This window comes from Austrofundulus limnaeus, unplaced genomic scaffold (genome assembly GCF_001266775.1).
Source record: "Austrofundulus limnaeus strain Quisiro unplaced genomic scaffold, Austrofundulus_limnaeus-1.0 Scaffold57, whole genome shotgun sequence".
NCBI classification, from domain to species: domain Eukaryota; kingdom Metazoa; phylum Chordata; class Actinopteri; order Cyprinodontiformes; family Rivulidae; genus Austrofundulus; species Austrofundulus limnaeus.
Window position 1 is genome coordinate 2,019,648 of NW_013952459.1, and position 22,544 is coordinate 2,042,191.

General features: G+C 36.9%; 1 protein-coding gene across 5 annotated transcripts in view; it reads right to left on the bottom strand.

The window, feature by feature from the left end:
* Positions 1 to 377: 377 nt before the first annotated feature.
* znf618 (zinc finger protein 618) overlaps positions 378 to 22,544 on the bottom strand; it is a 46,367-nt gene continuing 24,200 nt past the window's right edge. For 2 of the 5 annotated variants that reach the window (XM_014009395.1, XM_014009391.1), the window contains exons 5-15: positions 21,186 to 21,275; positions 16,195 to 16,275; positions 14,410 to 14,499; positions 14,012 to 14,101; positions 13,730 to 13,750; positions 11,159 to 11,236; positions 8,747 to 8,794; positions 8,480 to 8,575; positions 8,122 to 8,280; positions 6,717 to 7,816; positions 378 to 6,002 (exon numbers count right to left, since the gene is read on the bottom strand). In XM_014009395.1, coding sequence (XP_013864849.1) covers positions 5,463 to 6,002; positions 6,717 to 7,816; positions 8,122 to 8,280; positions 8,480 to 8,575; positions 8,747 to 8,794; positions 11,159 to 11,236; positions 13,730 to 13,750; positions 14,012 to 14,101; positions 14,410 to 14,499; positions 16,195 to 16,275; positions 21,186 to 21,275 — 2,393 coding nt within the window. In that variant the 3' untranslated portion in view covers positions 378 to 5,462. The remainder of the gene's footprint in view (positions 6,003 to 6,716; positions 7,817 to 8,121; positions 8,281 to 8,479; positions 8,576 to 8,746; positions 8,795 to 11,158; positions 11,237 to 13,729; positions 13,751 to 14,011; positions 14,102 to 14,409; positions 14,500 to 16,194; positions 16,276 to 21,185; positions 21,276 to 22,544) is intronic. The other 3 variants (XM_014009392.1, XM_014009394.1, XM_014009396.1) reach the window with 3 other exon arrangements.

Sequence of the window (22,544 nt, forward strand, 5' to 3'; positions counted from 1 at the left end):
ACATCAAAATACAATCATATTAATATTGTAATCACTGAACTACTGAGTTTAAATATTATGAAACTATGGTGCAGTACCATATTGTGTAGATGCAGCAGGGGGCAGTATTGGACCAATACAAGGCTCCATTGACTGCCAATATAATTTATTAAACATTAATATTTCAAAAACTATAAGTTTTACAGGCACCAAAAGGCATAGCCATCATCTGGCACAGGGGCTTTACGGATATAAATTACAATGGCAGCTCTAGGACAAAGTATGCAGGAGGAGAAGCGTGGCAAAGTTGAAATGACTTGGATGGGAACTGATTAACTGAGTTAAAAACCTACAATATGTTACCTTAAATAAATAAACTTCAAGTAAGCACAACACTCTGACACAGATTTAAAGTTTATTCACACATAACATACTACAGTGGATAATGTATTCAAGAAACATTGAACAGCGCTGTCATATATGTCACAGGAAAAAACAAAACAACAACAAAAACAAAAAGGAAACAAAAAACGGAACCTTTTCTTTTCCATTATATAAAAATAGTGTTGCTACAAAAGTATAAATTAGGTTTACTAATAAGACAACTGAGATCTGGATCTACACAGGAAACTGCTGCCAAAGTGCGATTAAAAAGACTAAATAAACAGAATGCAACATTATTTCTTTTTCTTTCTTTTTTGTGTTTTGCAGAGTATAAAAAGGAAGAAATGCCTGTAAAATAGGATGAAAGCAACACCAAGTTCTTAACCTGAATTAATAGATTAGATGAACAGATCTCCATGTTAGCATTCATAAACCACACTTTTTATTATCTGAATAAGTTAAAACCCTAAAAGAAAATAAAATTTACAGCTGAATTCAGTTTCCTAGTATTAGTATCTAAGTTGAGTTTTCTTCTATTATATCAAAACGTTTTGAAATGCTACTGTAGAAAAAAGAGGTATAATGTCATTAGTGCTCCCTACTTTGATCTCTTGAATGAAGGTGCCCCCTTGTGGCATAAAAACAGCAGTTCTCCCATATTTACATCCTCCAAAGATGGTTGATGTCCAGCCATGAACACCAACCAGTTATCAGAACAGCTACTTCCACCTCGAAAGGTAAAAATTCAGTCATCTGACTCTTTCTGAGGGTCTTAGCATCGCCTCAGAGTCAAAATGATTAATTACCATCTGATGAGAAACACTGGTTTATAACATTATATATCCTTACTCTTGTTAAAAGCATGCATATTTTAGATATACTTCTCATTTAATAAACAAAAAAAAGTTATTTCTAAGAAAATTAAGTTGACATTTTTTTTGTCAACAATGGCATTTGTCCCAGAGCATATCCTATTAATAACTGAAAGAAAACAGTAAGAAAAGTCCCTTCATCAGAATAACTGAGATTACCTGTTAAAACCACAAACCATGTACAGTATTTTGAACATTTCTTTGACCAAACCTACATTTCCTGCAACAAACTTATTCCCAATCATTAAACAACAATACTTCCTTCTGAGTATCTGAGTACTGAGGTAAAACATTGGATTTGTAGTTGAAATTTTAATTTAAATATACTTTATAATCATTTTCTTTTTTACCAAAATATATATAAAAATGAAGATATTCTAACAAGCCATAAGGAAGAGAAAACATTTATGAAACACTAAGCTTGGAGGTAAGAAGGCCTACAGTTTACTAAAAAAAAATGTTACATAGCTGAGAAACAACTTGCAATGCAGAGCTTCTGATTTATGTAAATTTGTGTTTTACACCTTTATTGCCACCTTTAAAATACAGACAATAATAGTTTGAAAGAAAGCTAACGCATCAGCACTTCTGGAAATGAAACAGATCCTTTATGTCACAGAAACCATAGTCTGATCTATTTAGGCCTTACACTGATGCTGTTATGGTTCATGCAAATGCCCTCTCCTTTTTTGTAGTTTACATTCACTTTGAACCACTTTGAATTCAACAGCTGTGCTCTCAGTCATGAAAACAAACAAAATGTTTCAGCTCTAATTCTGATCACTGTGAGGGGTCAGGTGGCAGTTTTGAACTTCATTATTCTGATGCTGCAAAGCACCTCTGTGACATGAACTATGGAGACATTTTGTGTTTAAAAAAAATAAGTGGGACACGGAGTTATCCAGACACAAACTCTAGAAAACACAACTTTTATAAACTCTTAATTATGAGGTAAGGGGGCTTTTAGGTATTAAAAATAATACTTTTTTGTAAAAGTGACAGGTTGCCTTTGGATGAAGGAAGGGAATAAATAAACGACGCATATGGTGTTAAATCAAATAACTGCATGGCAGCCTTAGAGAAAAAGCAAAAAATCATAATGTGTAAAAATAGCCTTAACATCCTTCTGTTAACACAAAATCAAAATCAATGTTTTAATCTATTGAGTCTTTTTTCTTTCTTTTTTTACAGTGGATTTCTTAGTTTTGGCTTATTAAATTATTACTGACCCGTTTTAGAAACTAAACTATAACGCTTGCATGCACTTTAAGCAGCACAGTTGTACAAGACTTAAACAGTAGTCATGTGGCCACTAGAGGTCACTATTTTCAGCAAGTCCCTGCAAGCCTACATAAAAAGGCGGGGGTGGGAGACAAAATCACAACAAGAAAATAAAAATAAAAATGCTTACAAAAGGCCATTTACTGACAATAAAAAGGCATGATGACTGAAGGGTTTTAAATGAGCACATGGAAGAAAACTTAAGGCCCAAAAAACTGAGATAACAAACTAGCACTCGACTAGTTAATCCCCAAGGCAGCAAATAAACAGCAGAGCCTTCATTCATCTAAGCCATGTTAGGAGGTATTAGTACAGGTAGATGTTGACCAAAATATGAACATATATTGTATATAGAACAAAAATTACTTGACTTTTTGAGTATGAGTAACTTTAGCGAATCAATTGGTCGAAAACAACAAATATTTCTCAGTGTTTCTTCTTTTTTTCCCCCAAATGGCACCAACTGTTTTTGGGGTGGAAGTTTTCACAAAACATCATGGTTACCAGTAGGTATTTGCCTCAGCAGCGAGGTCACAGTTTGGTTTCTTTTTTGTTACAGTGAGAAAAAGTGGCGGTGCCTGCTCGGATGTGCTCATTCCTGAGAAAACCCTATTGACTTGACAAGCGCTCAACGATTCGCAGTTGATAATTAACTCGAGGAGTGTCATGAGAACAGTCAGAAAAAAATCGGGAACCGTTTGCTGTGATAAAGCTTATTGCCTTGAAAATGGAAATCTATAGCTTACATAAGGAAGACGATGTTTGTAATCGAACGATAAACAAGAAATCAACAATAAATATAATACCCTTTCCTATGAAGAGGTTTTTAACATAACTTGAAAAATAAATACAAATCCACATACACACTCAAAAATTATGAATTAATCCTTGAAAACAGGCTTACTAAATGTGAAAAATTTCAGTACTGCTGTTTATGTGATACAAATGGATGGGCAAAGAATTTGAATATGCAATGCACTCCAGGCATGGGCCAGTATGGTATAACCTTTAGAATTGTCATGGTTTCACTGTATTTGTGATGAGCAGTGATTTTGAAGTCTAGTTAAAATGTGAGTTCCAAGAATGACTGAGACCAATGTGGCTGTCTTGTTACTTTTACACCTGCAACTGGTAGTGACAAATTTTCTAAGGTCACGTTTATATATATATATATATTGCATTTCCAGCATTTTTCTTCCATGGTAATTTAATACGAAAATATCATAAAATGGAAACAATGAATACAGGTGAGCTCCGATTACAGACAAAATACAGGAAAGGGTGAGAGTGTCAAGGAAGCAAGGAAAGACTGAATGGAGCTGGAGAGTTTTAAGCTAAAATGCACCTGCCTGTGTGCTATTAAAACCAAAATTTTAAACTGTAATTTATTCACTTTTAAATAAAAACTGAAATGCAAATACTATTCTTGCTGCTGTGTTTGTCTTCATGATTAATAAGGAAAAGCTGTTTTCCTTTTTCAGCTTTTCAAGAGACACAAACAATAAAATAACCTATCGAACCAAATCAATCTGTATGATTCTAAAAGTAATTGTACCTTTTGTGCAGAATATTACAGCTCTTTGTAAAATATACCCTGTCTATTATCTCTTTTTTTAAGGGCATATAAATTGTAGGAACGATGATGGATACATTGAGTAGTTTTGACATGTGACTGTTTAACACTGTGGTAAACTAAAAACTTTGTAACCAGCCCATGCCTGGTGCACTGACAATACTAACATTTGAAAATGGGTGTCTCTTTTTAGGGCTTGAATTGGCAGCACTAGAAACTATCATAAAGCAATGACTGTAGAACAATTATCTTCAGCTTGTTTCTATTATTTAACCTAGCATACATGCTAGGTTCTATTTTCTTAATACTCTGACTTAAGAAATTGTTTTTTTGATAATAGTATGTATTTTTTTGCGGGGGTGCAATCTGAAAGACTGAAGGATTTCAGTAAAAAAATGTTAGCCACAAACAATTTGATGCTTTCCTCTTTGTACATGTATCAACGGCATTAAAACCAAAAGAAAAGCTAAATTTGATTGATTTGATTTCATCTCACTTCAAGTCTAGATTGACTTGAATGTCAAGCAAAGAAAATTTGATGAATTTTCTTCACAATTGCTAATAAAAAAGGAAAGCATCACAATATTTCAAATGTAAAATGAGTTACCTTTAAGCATTTTAAATTGAAAAATTGCATGCAGTGCATGCAAATCTTTAGACGCTACATTTTTATGGCCACTAATGTAACCATTAAAATATCTGCCCATTGTCCACTGCTGAATATAGCGAAAGTTTCTTTTCAGTGATTTGTGTGATTATAAACCTAGTTCCCTTTATTGTCAGAGGTGCAATTGGCAGTGATGCTTCACTTCTTAATTTGTTTGTCATACACCAATAAAAATAATAATTTACTGCAAGTGCTACAGTAGTTTGCCTCTAGGTCCTTCTTGAACAATTCTAAAACAGGTTTAGTTTTCAGAGGTGTGTGACAGTAGATTTAAGCAGTGAAAGCTGACTTTACCTGAAAATGTTGCCAACCAGTGAGGATAACAGCATTGAAGCCTTGGAGCAGTTTAATCATTAGACTGGAGTGATTCAGACCACTGGTTGTGACCAGATGAAACTCTTCCTGCCTACACGGACAGCATGACAAACAAGACTTTGTTTTTTTGAGAGTTACTGTTTCTCCCGGTTTTTGTCCTTTGTATTTTACAACAGTACAGTCCAAACAAAATATGCAATTTGCCATATTGTGTTTGCAACCTTTGCAGTGAGGTTATTTATTGATTTTTTTGTAAATATCTGCTGTGAAAACTACTAAATGTTCCTGGACATTGAAGTTTACAGCTCGTCTAAACCTACAGTATAAATAAATGTCTCGAGTCATTGGTTGGGTGAAGGTTTGGTTGATTCGAGTCTGTCAGGTTTTTCATCTAACCCATATTAGAGCGAAGGAAAATGAGTTTGTTCATTTCTTCAGCAGTGACTTGCTGCCTCCTCTTCATAGCCAGGCTCTGCTCACACACAGTCACACACTCGCTGCGTATGCCCACAGCAGGAACTGCAAGGAGCCACAGAGCCAAGCGAGCGAGCCTGGGGAACTTCTCAACCACCGTAGAGCTCCAGTACTGCAGGAGATCAGGAGTACCTTGGACAAGAGGCTCAGCCAGGTACTGAAAGATCTCTTGTCGAACTTGGCCCTGACTCTCATCTTTACCAGACACGGTGCAGGCACCCCTCGAGGGGCCGCTGTTGTTTCCACTTCCTTCAATACGGCTTATTTTCGGGGCAGAAGGGCCGTCTGCATCGCGCTCCTCTCCACCTGAACTCCCGCCGCCGCTCATACCTCCGTCCCTGCTTTCAGCAGCCATCTCACACGCACGGGTGATGATGTCTTCGTGCTGGTAGGCCGGCACTGAACGCAGTTTGAGCTGTGGGTCCAGAACCATGGCGACCTGGTGCGCCCTTTCGACCTGGACAGAAACAAATGGCACAAGATATTTTATCAAGTATTTAAAGTGAAATTGTTCTCATTCTGTTTATCTTTTTACTTTTCTTCCAATTCTAGCTTCTAGTTCTAAATCTTCATTTAATTCTGTCTTTTATTGAGATTTTTATACATCAACACATCTCAACACCTAATTTTCTGCTCTGAAAACTTAGCGGCAAACATTATCCACAATCTTCACGTGCTCAGTGTCTAATGTTAACTAGGTTGCCCCTTTATTGATATTGATATTTGCTACAAGTGCAGTCATCATATGGCATCTGAGGTGAGGGTCTTTTTATTTTAGGTCTTAGTTGTCTAATTGGGGTCCTATCTAACAAAGTGGATTGCACATAAAATTTGTGTAAATATATATATATATTTATATATATATATATACTAAAAAGTTAATTAGTCATCTTAAAACAGGACAATCCAAATAAGGATGCGGAATTGCAGTTTTATAGCCTTTTCTTCCACCTCCTTCCTAAAACCCTACTGAGATCATTTCTGCTCGTTTTACCACACAAATTAAATACATTAATAACCAGCACAATAGCAGAAAATCATGTTGTGAGACACATAGGATTTTAATTAAAAAATAAGAATTAGACATTAGTTCTTTACATATTGAACAATAAATACTTCTGATGTAAAATTATAATTACAAAAACAAAAAGTGAGCAATGTTATTCAGTACCTTAAAGTTTTCTTTAAGTGCTTCGAGGAAATAGTGGCAGAGTTTGCTAGCTGTGCCAGTTCCAGCCTCCCCTGCTTTAGAGGTGAAAAACTTCTCCAAACGCAGGTAGACGGGCAGCACCTGCTGTAAGGTCGGTCTCCTCTGGCTGCTCAGCTCCAAAGCAGCCAGGCGCAGAGGTGCCAGCAGACAAGCTAGAGTGCCTAACAGATGCTTGTTGAGACCTTGCAGAAGAGGGGCTGTGGACTTGCTGCGGCCGTAAGCCTCGCAAATGTGTTCAAAGTGAGCGTGAACCTGAAGGAGAGCTTCGGCCATACGATCCCAGCAAGGAGGCGTGGGGCATTGTGCAGACGGGAGTTGCGCACCTTCTTCAGTTGTGCTTGTGGACGTGCTGAAGCACTGTTCTTCACGGAGAGCCAGCGTGGTGGAGGAGGCGATGTCTCTGCAGGTTGCGAGAAGCTCGGCTAACTCGTGAAGCCCCCGAGCTTGGAGGCTGCGCTTTCCGAGGACCGCCTGAACAACGGCTCCCAGCGAGCAGCCGGCGCACCTCAAACATATCCGGCCCCGGCCGCCGCCTCCCAGCGGGGACCCGGCGAATCCTGCAGCCCACAGTCGCGGCTCTGAGACGTAAACAGTTCGAATGTCTGACATGACGAACTCAGACAGCACGTTCTGCACCCAGTGGTGAACCTGCTCCGGCCCTTCCCTCAGCTCGGCCTCCCTCACGCCGAGCACGTAGCGCTTGAGCTTGGACCCCTCCACCTGATAGGCCGTCAGAACGTAGCAGGCATCGGGCCCAGACGTCTGGGAGTGGCAGGTCACGGCGATGCCGAGCGAAGCGTTGGAGCCTAGAGCGCACGTGACCTTTACTTTCACCTGGTTGTACATGCGGGGAAGCTGGCGCAGCGCCAAGGCACTCATGTTGCCAAGAGCGTCGCGGGTGGAGTAGGCGCCGTGACGAGCGCCCGTATCCACAAGGGTCTGAGCCAACTTCAGGAAGTCCTTGCTGTTAAGCACATTTAGCATGCTCAGATCAGAGCACATTACCCGTAATAGGCGCTCAGCCACCTGCTGTCGCTCCTTCTCAGGTAGCCCATTATTCTCTGACAGGACAGATGAAAGACAGCTTATTAGAAACGCAGGGGAAAAAACATGAAAGGAATCATTAGTGTTCAGACTTTTAAAGGCAGAAAGCAGAAGGCATCATATTTTCACTATTCTTGGCACTATTAAACTTCTTAAAAACAACTCAGTTGTCACAAAAACAATTTTTTTATAGTTTAGACCTTATGTTGCACCTATACAATAGAAACATAAACAAAAAGAGAAAAGAGCGGCTTTAATGAGGATACTGCAGTTACATGCTGTGCCTTTAAACCACAAGACTTAATGAGGCTGCAGTACTTACGGCTGAGAGTATGATTTCTCTGAGAGATACTTTGAGGCTGGATTTGTATTTTAACTGAGGGGTGGGCCTGAGTCTGGGACCCTCTCCACTGCGGCTCTTGAGGACCCGAGGCTGAAGAGGTTTTGGGAGAGTCCCCTTTGGTGTGGTTCTCACTATCAGCTGCAGAGAAGCAGACAGAAATGCAAATAGTTTAGATTAAGGAATGTCAGAGGAGAGAAATGTATTTCAAGTAGCAAAATAGGCATCTACATAATAAACAATACCAATGATTAAACTGGCCGAACTAACAGCTGCACAACAAGTTTTATGAGAATTGCTTTTTAAGTTACTTTTTACATTTGTTTGCCTAAATGCTCACCTGCCATCGTGGACTCACCAGCGTGCGACTGCATGTGCTCCAGCAGGTTGTTGTAGAACTGAAACTGGATGCCACAGGCACCACAAGTGTAGGGCTCTGAAAACAAACAAAAAAAAAAAACAAAAACAGAGGACCTTTGACTCTTTGTCACTGAACTAATAAAATACTGAAGTGCAAGCGGAAGAACGCAAGTGAAAGGAGAAAAATACTGCATCTATTTCATATTTTATTTATTTATTTTACACAGGAAGGTGTGCCAGGACTTACTCTGTACTGTAGAGAAGGAGCTGGCCACCAGAGGGCTTGGAGTTCCTGCTGAAAAGACAACAGGAAAGAATTTAGGCGTACCGACACACTGAGCAGTTCTGCATCACTCCTTCCTCTTCTTTATTAAACCAGAGCATCCCTGCTTTTATTGGCCTTATTTGTGCAATAAAATAATTGGCAAGAGCATTTATTTAGATTTGCATCAAGCAATAGATCACTGTAAATGCTGAACTGAAAGCAAACCACAAGTGAACTCTAATAAAACATAAAAAAGGCCTCCATCCTGAATGCCACAAGGGCTGGTTTTAGCATCACCAAAACAGCTTTGAAGTTTGCAAAGCCAGCTTTAATCTAAAGCTTCTGAAAACGCAGCTGCAAACTTCACATATTATTGCCAATAAAATGTTCAAGTCTAACAAACATAAATAAATAGTTAAGGAAATGGTCTACACCATTTAAGCTGTGTGATTATGTTCTTGCTAGCTTTCAGATTAGTTTCATGAATATTTTTGCTTAATGTGATAAATTCTGTTAAATCATGTCATGAATTTTGTGCTTCATTTTTTCCCCAACTCAGTTTAATTAGTAAACAATGCCCACATAAAATAACCAAGCCTTTTGCTATGCTGCTTATGCTCATCAGCATAATTTCTCAGCTTTAAATACATTTCACATAATTGCAGCTTAAACTCAGTATGAAACATAAAAGAGGAAGAGGAATGTTTCAGGATTGTCTTTAGTGAACCCACTGAATCTATAAGTCAGTTGTGAAGGTTCAGAGTTCCTAGTATTGTTTGATATGTTTCGCAGTTTCTAATTTTTTTTTTTCTGTTTGGAGACAGATTTGCTGTAACTGTTGTGATCACAGCTGCCAAGATTATTTAGAAACCCTTTCAACAAGCTACACTTCTGAATTTGAAGGGAAAAAAGCTAATGAGCAAGTGGACTGCTACCTTAAGTAAAAACATATTATTACGCTAATTAAGCCAGAGCAACTATTTGTAATTCAGATTACCAACTGTTGCAACAATTCTGGCAAAACACTAAATTAATAACTACTTTAAAGTTTATTTTGGAAATTTATCTCAAGATGCCAACAATGGTTGTCTTAAACCCCACATGGGTGTTTCAGCCCCAACTTTATAGGCACTACTTTAGACAATATCTTAATAGTTCATCTTAAGACAACAAATCTACCACTTTGTATTTTTCTGTTTTAGACTCAAAGAAAAAGACTAAATCTAAAAGTGTTTGTTTGTCATTTCAATGTCTTTGAAGGTTTTCAGTGGGACTTTAGGGGGTTACAAGAGCTGCTGATGAGAAGTTAGTTTGAAACTTTCACATCTGAGAGGGTATAATTACTGCTCAACTATATTTAAAATGATGGTGCAATTTACTTTGCCATATACAGTAAACATTATTATTATTTCTTGTTAGTAATTTTATTTTCTTCTTTCCAGAGCCTTGTTGATCACATCGCACATTTTACAATTAGATAACTCTAAAGCAGTGGTGTCTAATCCTGGTCCTCGGGGCCACTATCTTGCATATTTTAGATGCCTCCCTGCTCCCCTGCGTGTCTTCAAGTTTTTCAGAAGCCTGGTATTCACTCATTTATTGAAACCAGTGCTACAGGTGCAGCTATAAACTGGTAAAAAGTTCCAAACTTTCCTCCACTGAAAATAAACTAACTATGGAGCATTATAGCATGATAAAATATAAAAAAGGCCCCAAAACTGTTGAGTAGTTGAAATCCAAGATTGAGCAAGAATAGAAAACATTTTATCACTGAAACCTCGACAGTTGTTTGTTGTTGGCTCCTAAACACTGGAAGTGTTGTTGAAAGAAGAGGTGATGCAACACAGTCGTAAACTTGCCCCTCTTATACTTATTTTTAAAAAAAGTGGTCAGCATCTAATTTAAAGTGAGCAAACGTTTCAAAAACAGCTTCTTGGATTTAACACTGAAAGTAGTTTTCTATCATTTCAAACTAAAAGCAGACTTGTAAATTATTGCATTCTGTTTTGGTGCACATGTTGCACTAAACCCCAACTTTTATATGGAAACGGGGCTGCGCAAATTTCCTTTCGAGGATCTGGGCTGATGTATTTTTCACTGTTATCAAAGCCAAACGAGACTGAACAAGGTCTCTAGTTTCATGATCTGAGTATGGAGAGGAATAATAATAATTCAGCTCCCAGAATTGGGTTTTATATAGTAACAGTTGATGCAAGGTAGGTCACTCAAACCTCTATACACCCTCTCCATCTCAATTTTCAGCCTATGCATGAGTGGCAAAACAATGTCAGACAAAAAAAATACATTTTCTCAAACTTTAAAACAGAAATACATTACAATACATTTTCATGCAAATGGATACAAAATGAACAAAACAAGTGACTAAGAGCTTACCGCTTGAGTTCTGCGAACTGTTTGTGTCAACCAGACTAGACTGAATTGCACTCTCCAATTTCCTTTTAAATGGGCTGTCTGTTATGGAAAACAGAGAACAAACAATGAGTGGCAAGCTCATAAAAAATAAATGGCTTTGATAATTTAAATTCAAGCGACAAGTACATACAAATCTTAAAATGATGCAAAATTAATGGCATGCCATTTAATTTAATCCTAATTCACAGCATTAAAATCCATCCTACGAAACAGCCTTGAAAAAGGATCCAAATGGTCATATTATATTTAAATATGGGTTTAATTCCTCCTCTTCATTCCATCTTTTTGACCCACTTCTAGGATGCGAGTGTGTGCCATGCTTTAAATAGGCTGAGTGCTTCTTAGCAGAACGATGGGTTGGAGTGGAGGGTGGGGGATGGTATTAGGGTAGGTGGGGGCTTGAGCCACAAAAATCCACATTTATTTGAGAAAACTCAATATTTTGACAGCTGAAACATTGAAAATGACTTTTGTGTAGTTTTGAGTGTACTTGGTTAACTTGGCAAAATACAACATCCATTTAATAAAACTTACATCTAGCAAGAGCTTAAAGTGAGAGTTTAAATCTTTTGAAGTTGCATTTTAAGGGGAGTTTATGAAACTTATATGTCTTACCTGTTGTAAATAGCTCTTTGAACAGCTTTTATTTCTGACTAAATTAACTTGATTAAATACTATTCTGAGCGGGGCCAAGATCGAAGTAGATTGTTGCAATCTCAAAACAGCTCAAAATTTAAAGGGGCGATATTATGTGCTTTCCAAGCCTATATTTCAAATTTATGCTAAAGTAAAGTAACTATGTCACATTTTCAGCTTATGAAAGAGCTATATATTTGTAAAACTCCCCAAAACAATTTACTTCTCATCTTGACAGTTTTTAAACGCCTTGAAATAGGTCTCTGTCTCTTTAAGAAAATCCAACCACTTCAGTCACGCCCATTTCAGCACGTAGCCTGCCAGAGTCGCAGAGCGGGGGGTTCGCATGTGCGTTATGATGCAGTTTACTTGGCATCTGAAAATACATTTCCTCAAAGGTATTTTGAATCTGAAAAGAGCTTCACTGAGTGAGAAGTAGTGTTGAGGGCAGCAGACAGCTTAAGTTTCACTTTCACTCGTTTGCTTTGTTACTGCCGAGAGCCTGCAGGAGTCATGGGCGGGGTGTGTGGGGTGGGGAGGTGTGCTCCGTGATGAGGAAGCTCGGCTTAAAGACACAAGCCAGGGGCGTTTCTGGTCCCCACCTGTCGTTTTGCTCCTCAGCATGGCTGCCTAAAAACGCTGCAGGTTTTCTCAAACATGCATGAATGAGACAAAGCAAGGCTTTGGGCATGTTTTTTTTATGAGAGAATAACATTATAACATGATATAAAACTCAAAAAAGTTGATTTTACATGATATTGCCCCTTTAAAAAGGTTCATAGATGTTTATGCTAATGTTATTTAAAAGAAAATATTTACGTCATTGTCAACTTTGTATTACAGGGTCGTTTACATGATTTCTATGGCTATTTTCAAGTGCAAACAGAGGCAGGAAGATCTAATGTTTGCACTGCAGCCTGGGACACTTCCAGAAGGTGTACCATAATATTTTTGCTGGAATAACCATGCAATGCAAAACTGACAGACACGTTAAGGTTTACAAAACAGCCGTTTCATGAAATGCTATGATTTTTTTTTTTTGGGACCTGTTTTATGACAGCAGCGATCCACTTTGGTCTTGGCTCTGCTAAGATTAGCCTTCATCAATCCATTCAGAAAGAAAATGTTTCTCCAAACTAAGTTTGTTACTAAATGTTACTACTCCTTCCATAGAACCTCAAATGAATATCCGAACAATCCCTTTAAAATATTTTTTTCTCATTTTACATTTTAAATCTTAATGCATTGTGATTAATTAGAATTAAAGCAAGAATTTGATACAATATGTATGCACCAAGAATTAATAATTTCAAGCTTTAATCCAAAAACCAAACCTATTTTTTTTACCCTGGCTTAGTATAAAGTAGCCAGAGTGAAATACTGTTTTAAGTACTTCTAATACACATTTAGAGAACAATAACAGTACTGTGACCATATCTAACATAAACCTACAGTAGCTAATGTCAATTGCCTTTTACTGAACTAATCTGGATTGTAATTGAAATTAATTTGACCTAATTGAAATTTGGATGTATCAAACTGTATTATAATTGGAATATAGTTAATAGGTTAGAAAGTTTGTATTGAACTGGACTAAATATTTAGTGCAAGGAATTTATTGTGAACCTTACTGAACAGAACAAATATCTCAGCTCAGTTTTTAAGTCTTTAGAGTTTGCGTTTGGTCAAACATTCCTCCCATTTTTATACTTTCCTCCCAAATTCAACACTTAAGCTATAAGAAGTGACATCACAGTGAAATATTTGGGAGACACTGACATGTGTTGTTGCTACAACGAATAAACACCATTACAGGATCTGTGAAAAGTAATAATTCTTTGGTTCATTTGTGCAAGTCATCAGAAGACTTTATGTAAATAAAAATATATAACTCACTGTTCAATGCTTTATTCGGACCTGTAAGAAAGAAAAATACAAACGATGGCATCAGATATTAGCTATCTTTCATAAACAGCACAACTGCCTGTTTCAACCTATGTAAATTGATTTAAATTGAAACTGCATCAAATTGTATTATAATTTGAATGTAGTTACTGTAATAGGTTAGAAAGTTTGTATTGAACTGAACTAACTATATACTGTATTTCTTTTAGAAATACCAGTCGTGCAATTCTACATACTGTAAGTAATTAAATATGAGAATAAAATTATACTTACTTTTTATTTTACCGGCTTGGCTGTGGCCAAATTTGCTCATGTCTATACTGCCACATTCTTGTGCCCGTGAGGTCTTCAAATCAAATGAGCCTTTATTTTGGAAGAGATACTGAGAGTCAGATACACACCAAAGTAAAACTTTACATCCATTCACCATGTTTCTGTGAGAGTACATAATATACCAGTCATAGTAAATACAGATTAATATCAGAAAAAGTTGTTAGCTTCATATAAAACATATTATGAATGAGTGATTCACTTTTTTGCATAAAATACAAAAAGATGAAAAAAAAAACTATGAAAAGATAAATAATACATGTTCTTGTTACAGTAACAAAAGTTGTGTCATATTTGTGATTTTATAAAACACATTGTGCAGTGGTTGCAGTCACACTCACTCAGTGGTGTATGAAGAGCAACATGCTCCTGGTACGGGTTGAAGTACTTGTACTGTTTCCCACAGAACTCGCAAACATAGCTTCCTGTTTCTGGAGACAAGAATACACACAAGCAATCCATTGTTTTCCAACATCATCTACGTTGGTGATGAAGCAAACATATCAGCTGAGATCAAGTTCATTGGATTACTTGTCAATTACAATGAGGAACAAAATCATTTTCTGAATTACATCTTGTGTCATTAGGAATAAGTGGAAAATAAGAGGTTTGATTTGAGATAAGGAAGGAGCTAGTGGTGCTGTTTGTGTGTTCGCTCAACTGAATTTCTGTTCAGCAGTTCCTGAGTCAGTCTCTCCTGACAGTGTGTCAAAACATCACTCCTAAAATCAATAAGAAACATTAAAGCAATGACAAGTGCAGGCCTCCCACCTGCAAACACTGCCCACTGTGTTTGAAGGGACACAAGCTGAACCTGTGGTCTTGGTGACGATGGATGAGCACTTTTTCCCCTGCGAAAGAGGACTTTTGAACTTGTAGTCTAAATCCTTGCTGACACAGAGTTAGCTTGTTAAATAGCAGTCGTGTGAAATTATTTAAGTTCTTTAGTTTGAACTGAGTTTAATACTTTGAACCACACACAGGTGGGATACAGTGGCAAATGTGTAATGGGAGTTTTTGTGCCCAATTGAAATAATGACTGGATTCTTTTCACAGGCATGCAGTTTAACAGTTGGCTTTGGTTTGTCAGCACAAGTCACATACAATATGTCACAACTCAAAAATGTCTAATAGGGGTGTCTGTAAGTCAGATAAAAATAGCTACAATTAAAACAAATATACTAATTTTAGCTGAAAGCGTCAAACTGATTGCAATCTTCTTTTACAGTTAAGCAACTATAACTACAAACTAACATTTACAGTGTTTTCTGATGTTGCTCTGCTGCGGCATGTTATTATTTTTATTAAGCTTTATTTAACCAGGCAAATTCTATTCAGATCACAGATGTCTTTTGCAAGGGCAGCCTGGGCCTGAAGGCAATCTATTGTACATGTTTTTGGTCTGTGGGAGGAAACTGGAGAACCGGGGAGAAAACGCACGCAAGCACGAGAAGAACATGCAAACTCAGCACAGAAAGACCCCCAGGTCCAAACTAGGGATCAAACCCAGGACCTCCTTGCTATGAAGCATTAGACTTTTTAATCCCAAATAACCTTTTAAAACACATTTTATAACCAGTTCAAATTAGGGGTGATGCAGTATGGGTAATGATCCCAAATAGTTTGGTAACTATTGACGTGCAATGAAATTTTGTCCAATCTGATTCCTGTTTGAGTTTAAAAATGATCCATTTGTGTTGAAAAGTTTTCACTCAGTCTTCACACAGTGGTTGATCTATCAGCTATAATATGACTACAAGATAAGACTGAATGGCCATGCACACAGTGATCTGATGTGTGATAAACTCTGCCCAGATCTCATCACTCAGGGCACACTCAGAGGGAATGTGAAACACCCTGTTCCACCTTAAGCAGTGTGAATACTAAACAAATGATTTCATGCACTGTTTAAATGAGATGCGTGGATCACAACACAACAAAAAAACAATGGAAAAGTGTCAAAAATGTTTCAGTTTTGTCAATTTTATCCTTAATAATGTTTGTTATATGTTTTATTTCAAAAATGCTGAACTATTACTCAAAAACAGAAGTACTTACTGAAATATACATTTTGAGAACTTACACCCCTAATTTAAAGAATCTAAACATAATTCAAACAGACTTACTTGGTCCAATTTTCTGATATGGTTCAACTGGCTCTTCTTCTTTGAGGCCATCAACAGGTAACACCACCTGTTCATAAGGGTCTGAGAGAGGAAAAGCAGTACTTCAATATGTAAAAAAATAAAATAAATTAACAGAAGAAAAATCCCAGACATCCCTCTCTTCAGCAACACCAGCATTCCATGACCATAATAGCTTTGTTATTAGCAGCAAACACAGTGTACAAGCTTATCTCAAATGCATTTTACTTAATCAACATTATAACTAGGCAGTGGCTACTTTAGTTTGTTTTGTGGTCTTTGAATAAAAAACTGTTAATTATGTTTTGCTGCTGTTGTAGGAAAGGTAAACTTAAACAAAAACTTGAAATGATTTATTTCATGCCAGCTCTCCATAAGACTATTTTAGGAAAATACTTTTTTTTCCAGTTTATTAGACTGCAGATAATCCCAAAGATCGCTTGTATATTTGTTGTATCTACATAGCTTTTGTACAAGTAATATTTAATTTAAACTTATGTGAATGTTAGTAATGATACAGTTTCATATTAAACTTAAGAGCAAAAAAACCAATCAATCAACAAACACTATAAAATCCAAGCAGAACTTTAGTATTTTGCAAGCGGTCGCAAAATAATATTTTAATATAACTGGAAAAGGTTTCAGTGTGATTAGGCATAAAATTATGGAAGCAATTGTGTTCCATAATGGTAATTAAAATGGATTAATAGAAATGCTGTTTCATTTTCAACATGTACCTGAATTTTTTGACTCATAAGTAAAATTATAAATAAATAATCCAAACTGTATGTTCATTTTCTTCTCCAAGACTGCTCAAAGTGTAAATTAATTAAAATGATAATTAAAACAAACTTTGACATTTAATTTTCAAAATATGTACTGCTAAAAAGTGACCAAAACTCTTTTAGAAAACTCAAATCAGAAAATTAAAATGCATTAGCAGAAATGCTTTTTCATTTCAAAGTCAAAACTGCATTTTTAACTCATAAATATAATTAGAAATCAATCTTCCAAACTTTGTTTCCATTTTCATCTTCAAGACTGCTCATTATGTGACACAACTGCAGAGAAAACAAAGAGGAAACTTTTTTTTTCTTTTTCACACCTCGCCCCCGCAAAACATGTAACAAAATTAAAATGACATCTCAATCATAGAGGTATATAAAAACACTAGTAGAGTCTCTGGCATCCTCACACGGCGGCAGCCGGGATGACTTATCTAGCCTTTATATAAAAGGTCTATGTTCACAACCCAGAAGTGGCGCAGGGGAGTGACGTCACGGCCATCGGCAAGGCGGTGTGCATTTCTTCCCCGTAGGAGACGAGGGCGCGAGGATTATATTTAGAGACTGCAGGAAAACATGTCCAAATCTGTACCAGAACTGCTAAGAGAAGCTGCAGCTGCCCTGGAACGGCAACAAAATCAACCGCATCAGCTTTGAACTCGCCTGGTTTCTTGTCTCCCACCACGCCAGCAACGCTTCAGCTCCAGAGTGTCGTAACCCTCGAGGTAAGATTTCAAGCTAGCAAGCTAAACTGACACGCAAGTAGTTTTGTTTTTATTATTGTAAACATGTAAGTTGTATATCAGCTTTAACATACGCCACAGAAGAAGACACATTTTGTGCAACTTGTCTTTGGTGGTGATAAAATGCATCCGCTCTACTGGGTATTTGTTTCCTCTCATTATATTACGTTACGTTACAATTATTAACATCCAAAATGCACAGACTAGTCCGTGTTTATGGTTGCGCTGTGTTTTAGTGGGAGCGATTCATAAGTGCCGCATTCACGAAGATCTCTTATTTTAAAGATGCCCTGATATCTTAAACTTGTCTAACTAATGTGTAACTGTCTTTATTCACAGAACTAACAAATACATTTGTCAATAAAACATTGCATTAAAATGCTTTTTGTTGACATATGTGAGAGAAACTTCTGCAGATGTGTAGGTCTATATCCTGCTGCAGCCAGTCCTGCCATTGTAAAGTAACCTCATATGTTCGCTTCTTCAGCTGCAGCTCTTCATTTCATGTGCCTGTAATGAAGATGTGAAATTAAAAGAAATATTGGAAAACTATTCTTTTTTACCACGACTGTTAATACATGAATGCAATTAATCAAACAGCTACAATCAAACAATTATTTGCTCTAGAATCAGCTGTCTTTATGTTGCTTCTCTCAGCGTTCATTCTAGAGCTGCCACAAACTATTATTTTTACAATCGATTAATCACCGATTATTTTTTCGATTAGTCGACTAATCAGATCATACGTTAACTGAATATAAAACATACAGCTTATCGCGCCAGAATGCAGCTGCTATTATATAACCATCATTAGATTTTAGCTATATGCTAACTAAAAATAATTGCTGTGGAAGGCAAGTTCTGCCTTGCAGATATTGCACAGGTTTCTCTTTCATTTTCTTAAAATGATCCCACACTTTTGAGCTACATTGCTGGGTAGCCATGATACCAGAGCCTGTCTGTATAATGTCGTGACGACCACGGCCTACCCCAGTTACCACTACTGTGCATGTGTGTCAAGGACAGAAAGGYGGATGTGGCAGTGGAAGGTGTCAAAGCAGTTTGRAGASAAAAACAAAGTAAAGAACAAAAAAAAAACCAAAAAATGATTAATCGATTATTAAATTAGTCATAGATTATTTTAATAATTGATTAGTCATCCATTAATTGACTAATCGTGGCAGCCCTAGTTCATTCTTGTCTTTCAATCTGTACAACCTGAGCTCCTCCATCTGAACAAAAAGGACTTGGCAAAGGATTCTAAATGGAAAAAGAGCAGCTTTATGTTAATAACAGAAGTCTATCATTTTAGTGTTTTCAACTGAAGGGCTTTGATATATTTATTTGAAAAAAATATGGCAGAGGAAGTTCTCTGCACAGAAAAAACATAATTTTACTGTATTTTTTAACCAAACAGACAAGTTTCTCCAGTAAAATTATTGTGTAATTTAAACACCTGGTTAAATTTAGAAGATACCTGTATTATGATTAACTACAAGCACCTGAAGCTGACTTAGAGAACTGTGATTTTAGAAAAAAAATAAGTCAAATGAAGACACGTCTTTAAGAGGCGTGCCCCCTCCTCCTCCTCTTCCTCCTCCTCACTCTCTGCGGTCCGCTCCATTTGCGTGAGATTAATACAGATTTTTTGCGCAAATGATAGATATTTGATGCTCATTATACAAGTAACCGTCTGAAGGGTTGACATGTATGAAGTCCCGGGCAGGTCAGAGCCGCGCTGCGCGTGGACAGGTGGACAGGTGGACATGTGCAGCAGCTGCGGTCAAACTGCCCCTCGCTTTAAAACCAGTCAGCTGATCTGTCACGGCTTTGTTCTGCTCGTGAACACAGTGTTACGGGGGAAATGCTGCGAGGTGCTTTTAGAAATATAATATATATAAAATACGACGTAATCCTATTACATAATCTTATTTTAAGATATCAGGGCATCTTTAAAATAAGATAGATCTTCGTGAATGCGACACTTATGAATCGCTCCCGCTAAAACACAGTGCAAACATAAACACGGACTAGTCTGTGCATTTTGGATGTTAATAATTGTAACGTAACGTAATATAATGAGAAGAAACAAATACCCGGGAGAGCGGGTGCATTTTATCACCACCAAAGACAAGTCGCACAAAATGTGTCTTCTGCTGTGGCGTATGTTAAATCTGATTTATAACTTACATGTCTACAATAATAAAAACAAAACTACTTGCGTGTCAGCTTAGCTTGCTAGCTTGAAATCTTACCTCGAGGGTTACGACACTCTGGAGCTGAGGCGTTGCTGGCGTGGTGGGAGACAAGAAACCAGGCGAGTTCAAAGCTGATGCGGTTGACTTTTGTCGCCGTTCCAGGGCAGCTGCAGCTTCTCTTAGCAGTTCTGGTACAGATTTGGACATGTTTTCCTGCAGTCTCTAAATATAATCCTCGCGCCCTCGTCTCCTGCGGGGAAGAAATACACACCGCCTTGCCCGTGGCCGTGACGTCACTCCCCTGTGCTGCTTCTGGGTTGTGAACATAGACCTTTTATATAAAGGCTAGGTAAGTCATCCCGGCTGCCGCCGTGTGAGGACGCCAGAGACTCTTCTAGTGTTTTTATATATCTCTATGATTGAGATGTCATTTTAATTTTGTTACATGTTTTGCAGGGGTGGGGTGTGAAAAAGAAAAAGCACCTTCCTCTTTGTTTTCTCTGTAGTTGTGTCACACAATGGGCAGTCTTGAAGATGAAAATGGAAGCAAAGTTTGGAAGATTGATTTCTAATTATATTTATGAGTTAAAAAATGCAGTTTTGACTTTGAAATGAAAAATCATTTCTGCTAATGCATTTTAATTTTCTGATTTGACTTTTCTAAAAGAATTTTGGTCACTTTTTAGCAGTACATATTTTGAAAATTCAATGTCAAAGTTTGTTTTAATTATCATTTTAATTAATTTACACTTTGAGCAGTCTTGAAGATGAAAATGGAAGCAAAGTTTGGATGATTGATTTTTAATTATAATTATGAGTCAAAAAATGCAGTTTTGACTTTGAAATGAAAAATCATTTCTGCTAATGCATTTTAATTTTCTGATTTGACTTTTCTAAAAGAATTTTGGTCACTTTTTAGCAGTACATATTTTGAAAAGTCAATGTCAAAGTTTGTTTGAATGATCATTTTAATTAATTTACAAATGTAGCAGCCTTGGAAAATATAATGATAATGCAGTTTGGATTATTTATTTATAATTTTACTTATGAGTCAAAAAATTCAGGTACATGTTGAAAATGAAACAGCATTTCTATTAATCCATTTTAATTACCATTATGGAATACAATTGCTTCCATATAAAATAACCTAAATATGAGACTCATTTATGCTTTTTCAGATTAGATCTGAATTTTTAAAGAAAAACAGAATTAATTTAGATGTAATCAGAATAAAAACACCCCTTTACCATCAACTGCATGCAGGTCACGATGCTCTTGGAAACAACTGTAGTATTTATATTTCTTGCCACAGATGTCACAGGAGTAACGGAAGCTACCTGCAGATGAACAGAAAGAACCGAGTTCACTACGATTCACATAAGGACTGACAGACAGAGACTTTGATGGCAGTACAGCTGGCAACTGATAAATGGAATTATGGGTAAATAATTAACTCGACACAAACATCAAACAAATGTTGCTTAATTTATGATCGACGCAGAAAATATAATGCTTACATTTTCAAAGACTTTAAAATTTAGTTACACAAATGAATGTACAAGAATCCAAGTTCCGTTTTCAGTCATTTTTTAACAGAAAAAAAGAAACACTGTGTAGGCAGACAATCAAAGAGTATAAATGAGATAAAACAGTAAGATGATTGAAAATTTACAAGAGAAATTGGGGAAAAAAGAAAGTTCTGTCCGAGCTTTAGCCTGCAAGATTGTTGCTCTGTGAACCGTGGTATAAAAAATTTGGAATCTGAACAATGTTTTTTTAACAGTAAAATCTATGATTGAATGCAAGTTATTAAAAAATCCAGATGAGGTTTAGCAAAAGTAGCCCTTTTTAATACAAACAATTTATGGCTTAAGATTTTTTTTAACAAAATCAGAATGTTTTATGGCAAATTAAATATTTCACTAAATATGATACAGCTAATTGAATAGCCTCCAAAGACACTGAGCTTGTTTTCCCTCTAAAGTTGTAAATAGACACTTACACATTCAAGCAAATCAAGTAGAATTTTGCCAATTTTTAAAACTATAAATTCAAGTGTATTAATGTTTCAAAAAGTTGACGTTGTTCCCTAACTTGTTAAAAAGGAAAAAAAACATTCTTTTATAGTCCATAATTAGCTTTGTTAGGCTTTCAGAGACCTTTCTGTTAAAGGTCAAGAGTAGGGATGGTACAAACACCCGGTATTTTTCCAGCACCAGTTCCACGTGATGAATTCTGACCGGATCGATGAGCTCCAGCATCAATGATAGCATTAATGGTAACAGAATAGTGACATGACAAGCACGGACATGGTGCATGCTGAGTTATTTAGGATAAAGAAGCTAGATTTTCCTCTCTGGCCTCGCAGTCTGCTTGTCCTGTGCTGTCAGATTGACCACGAAGGAGAGGGGCTGCTAGCAACAGAGGATTCCAGCAATGATGCTACCAGCATGCTCGGAAAGACGCAACATCACATTCAGCACAGTGTTTTCAGAGTCAGCCTATTACCGTATATACAGCGGGTAAAATAAGTATTGAACACGTCATCATTTTTCTCAGTAAATATATTACTAGAGTGCTAATGACATGAAATTTTCACCAGATGT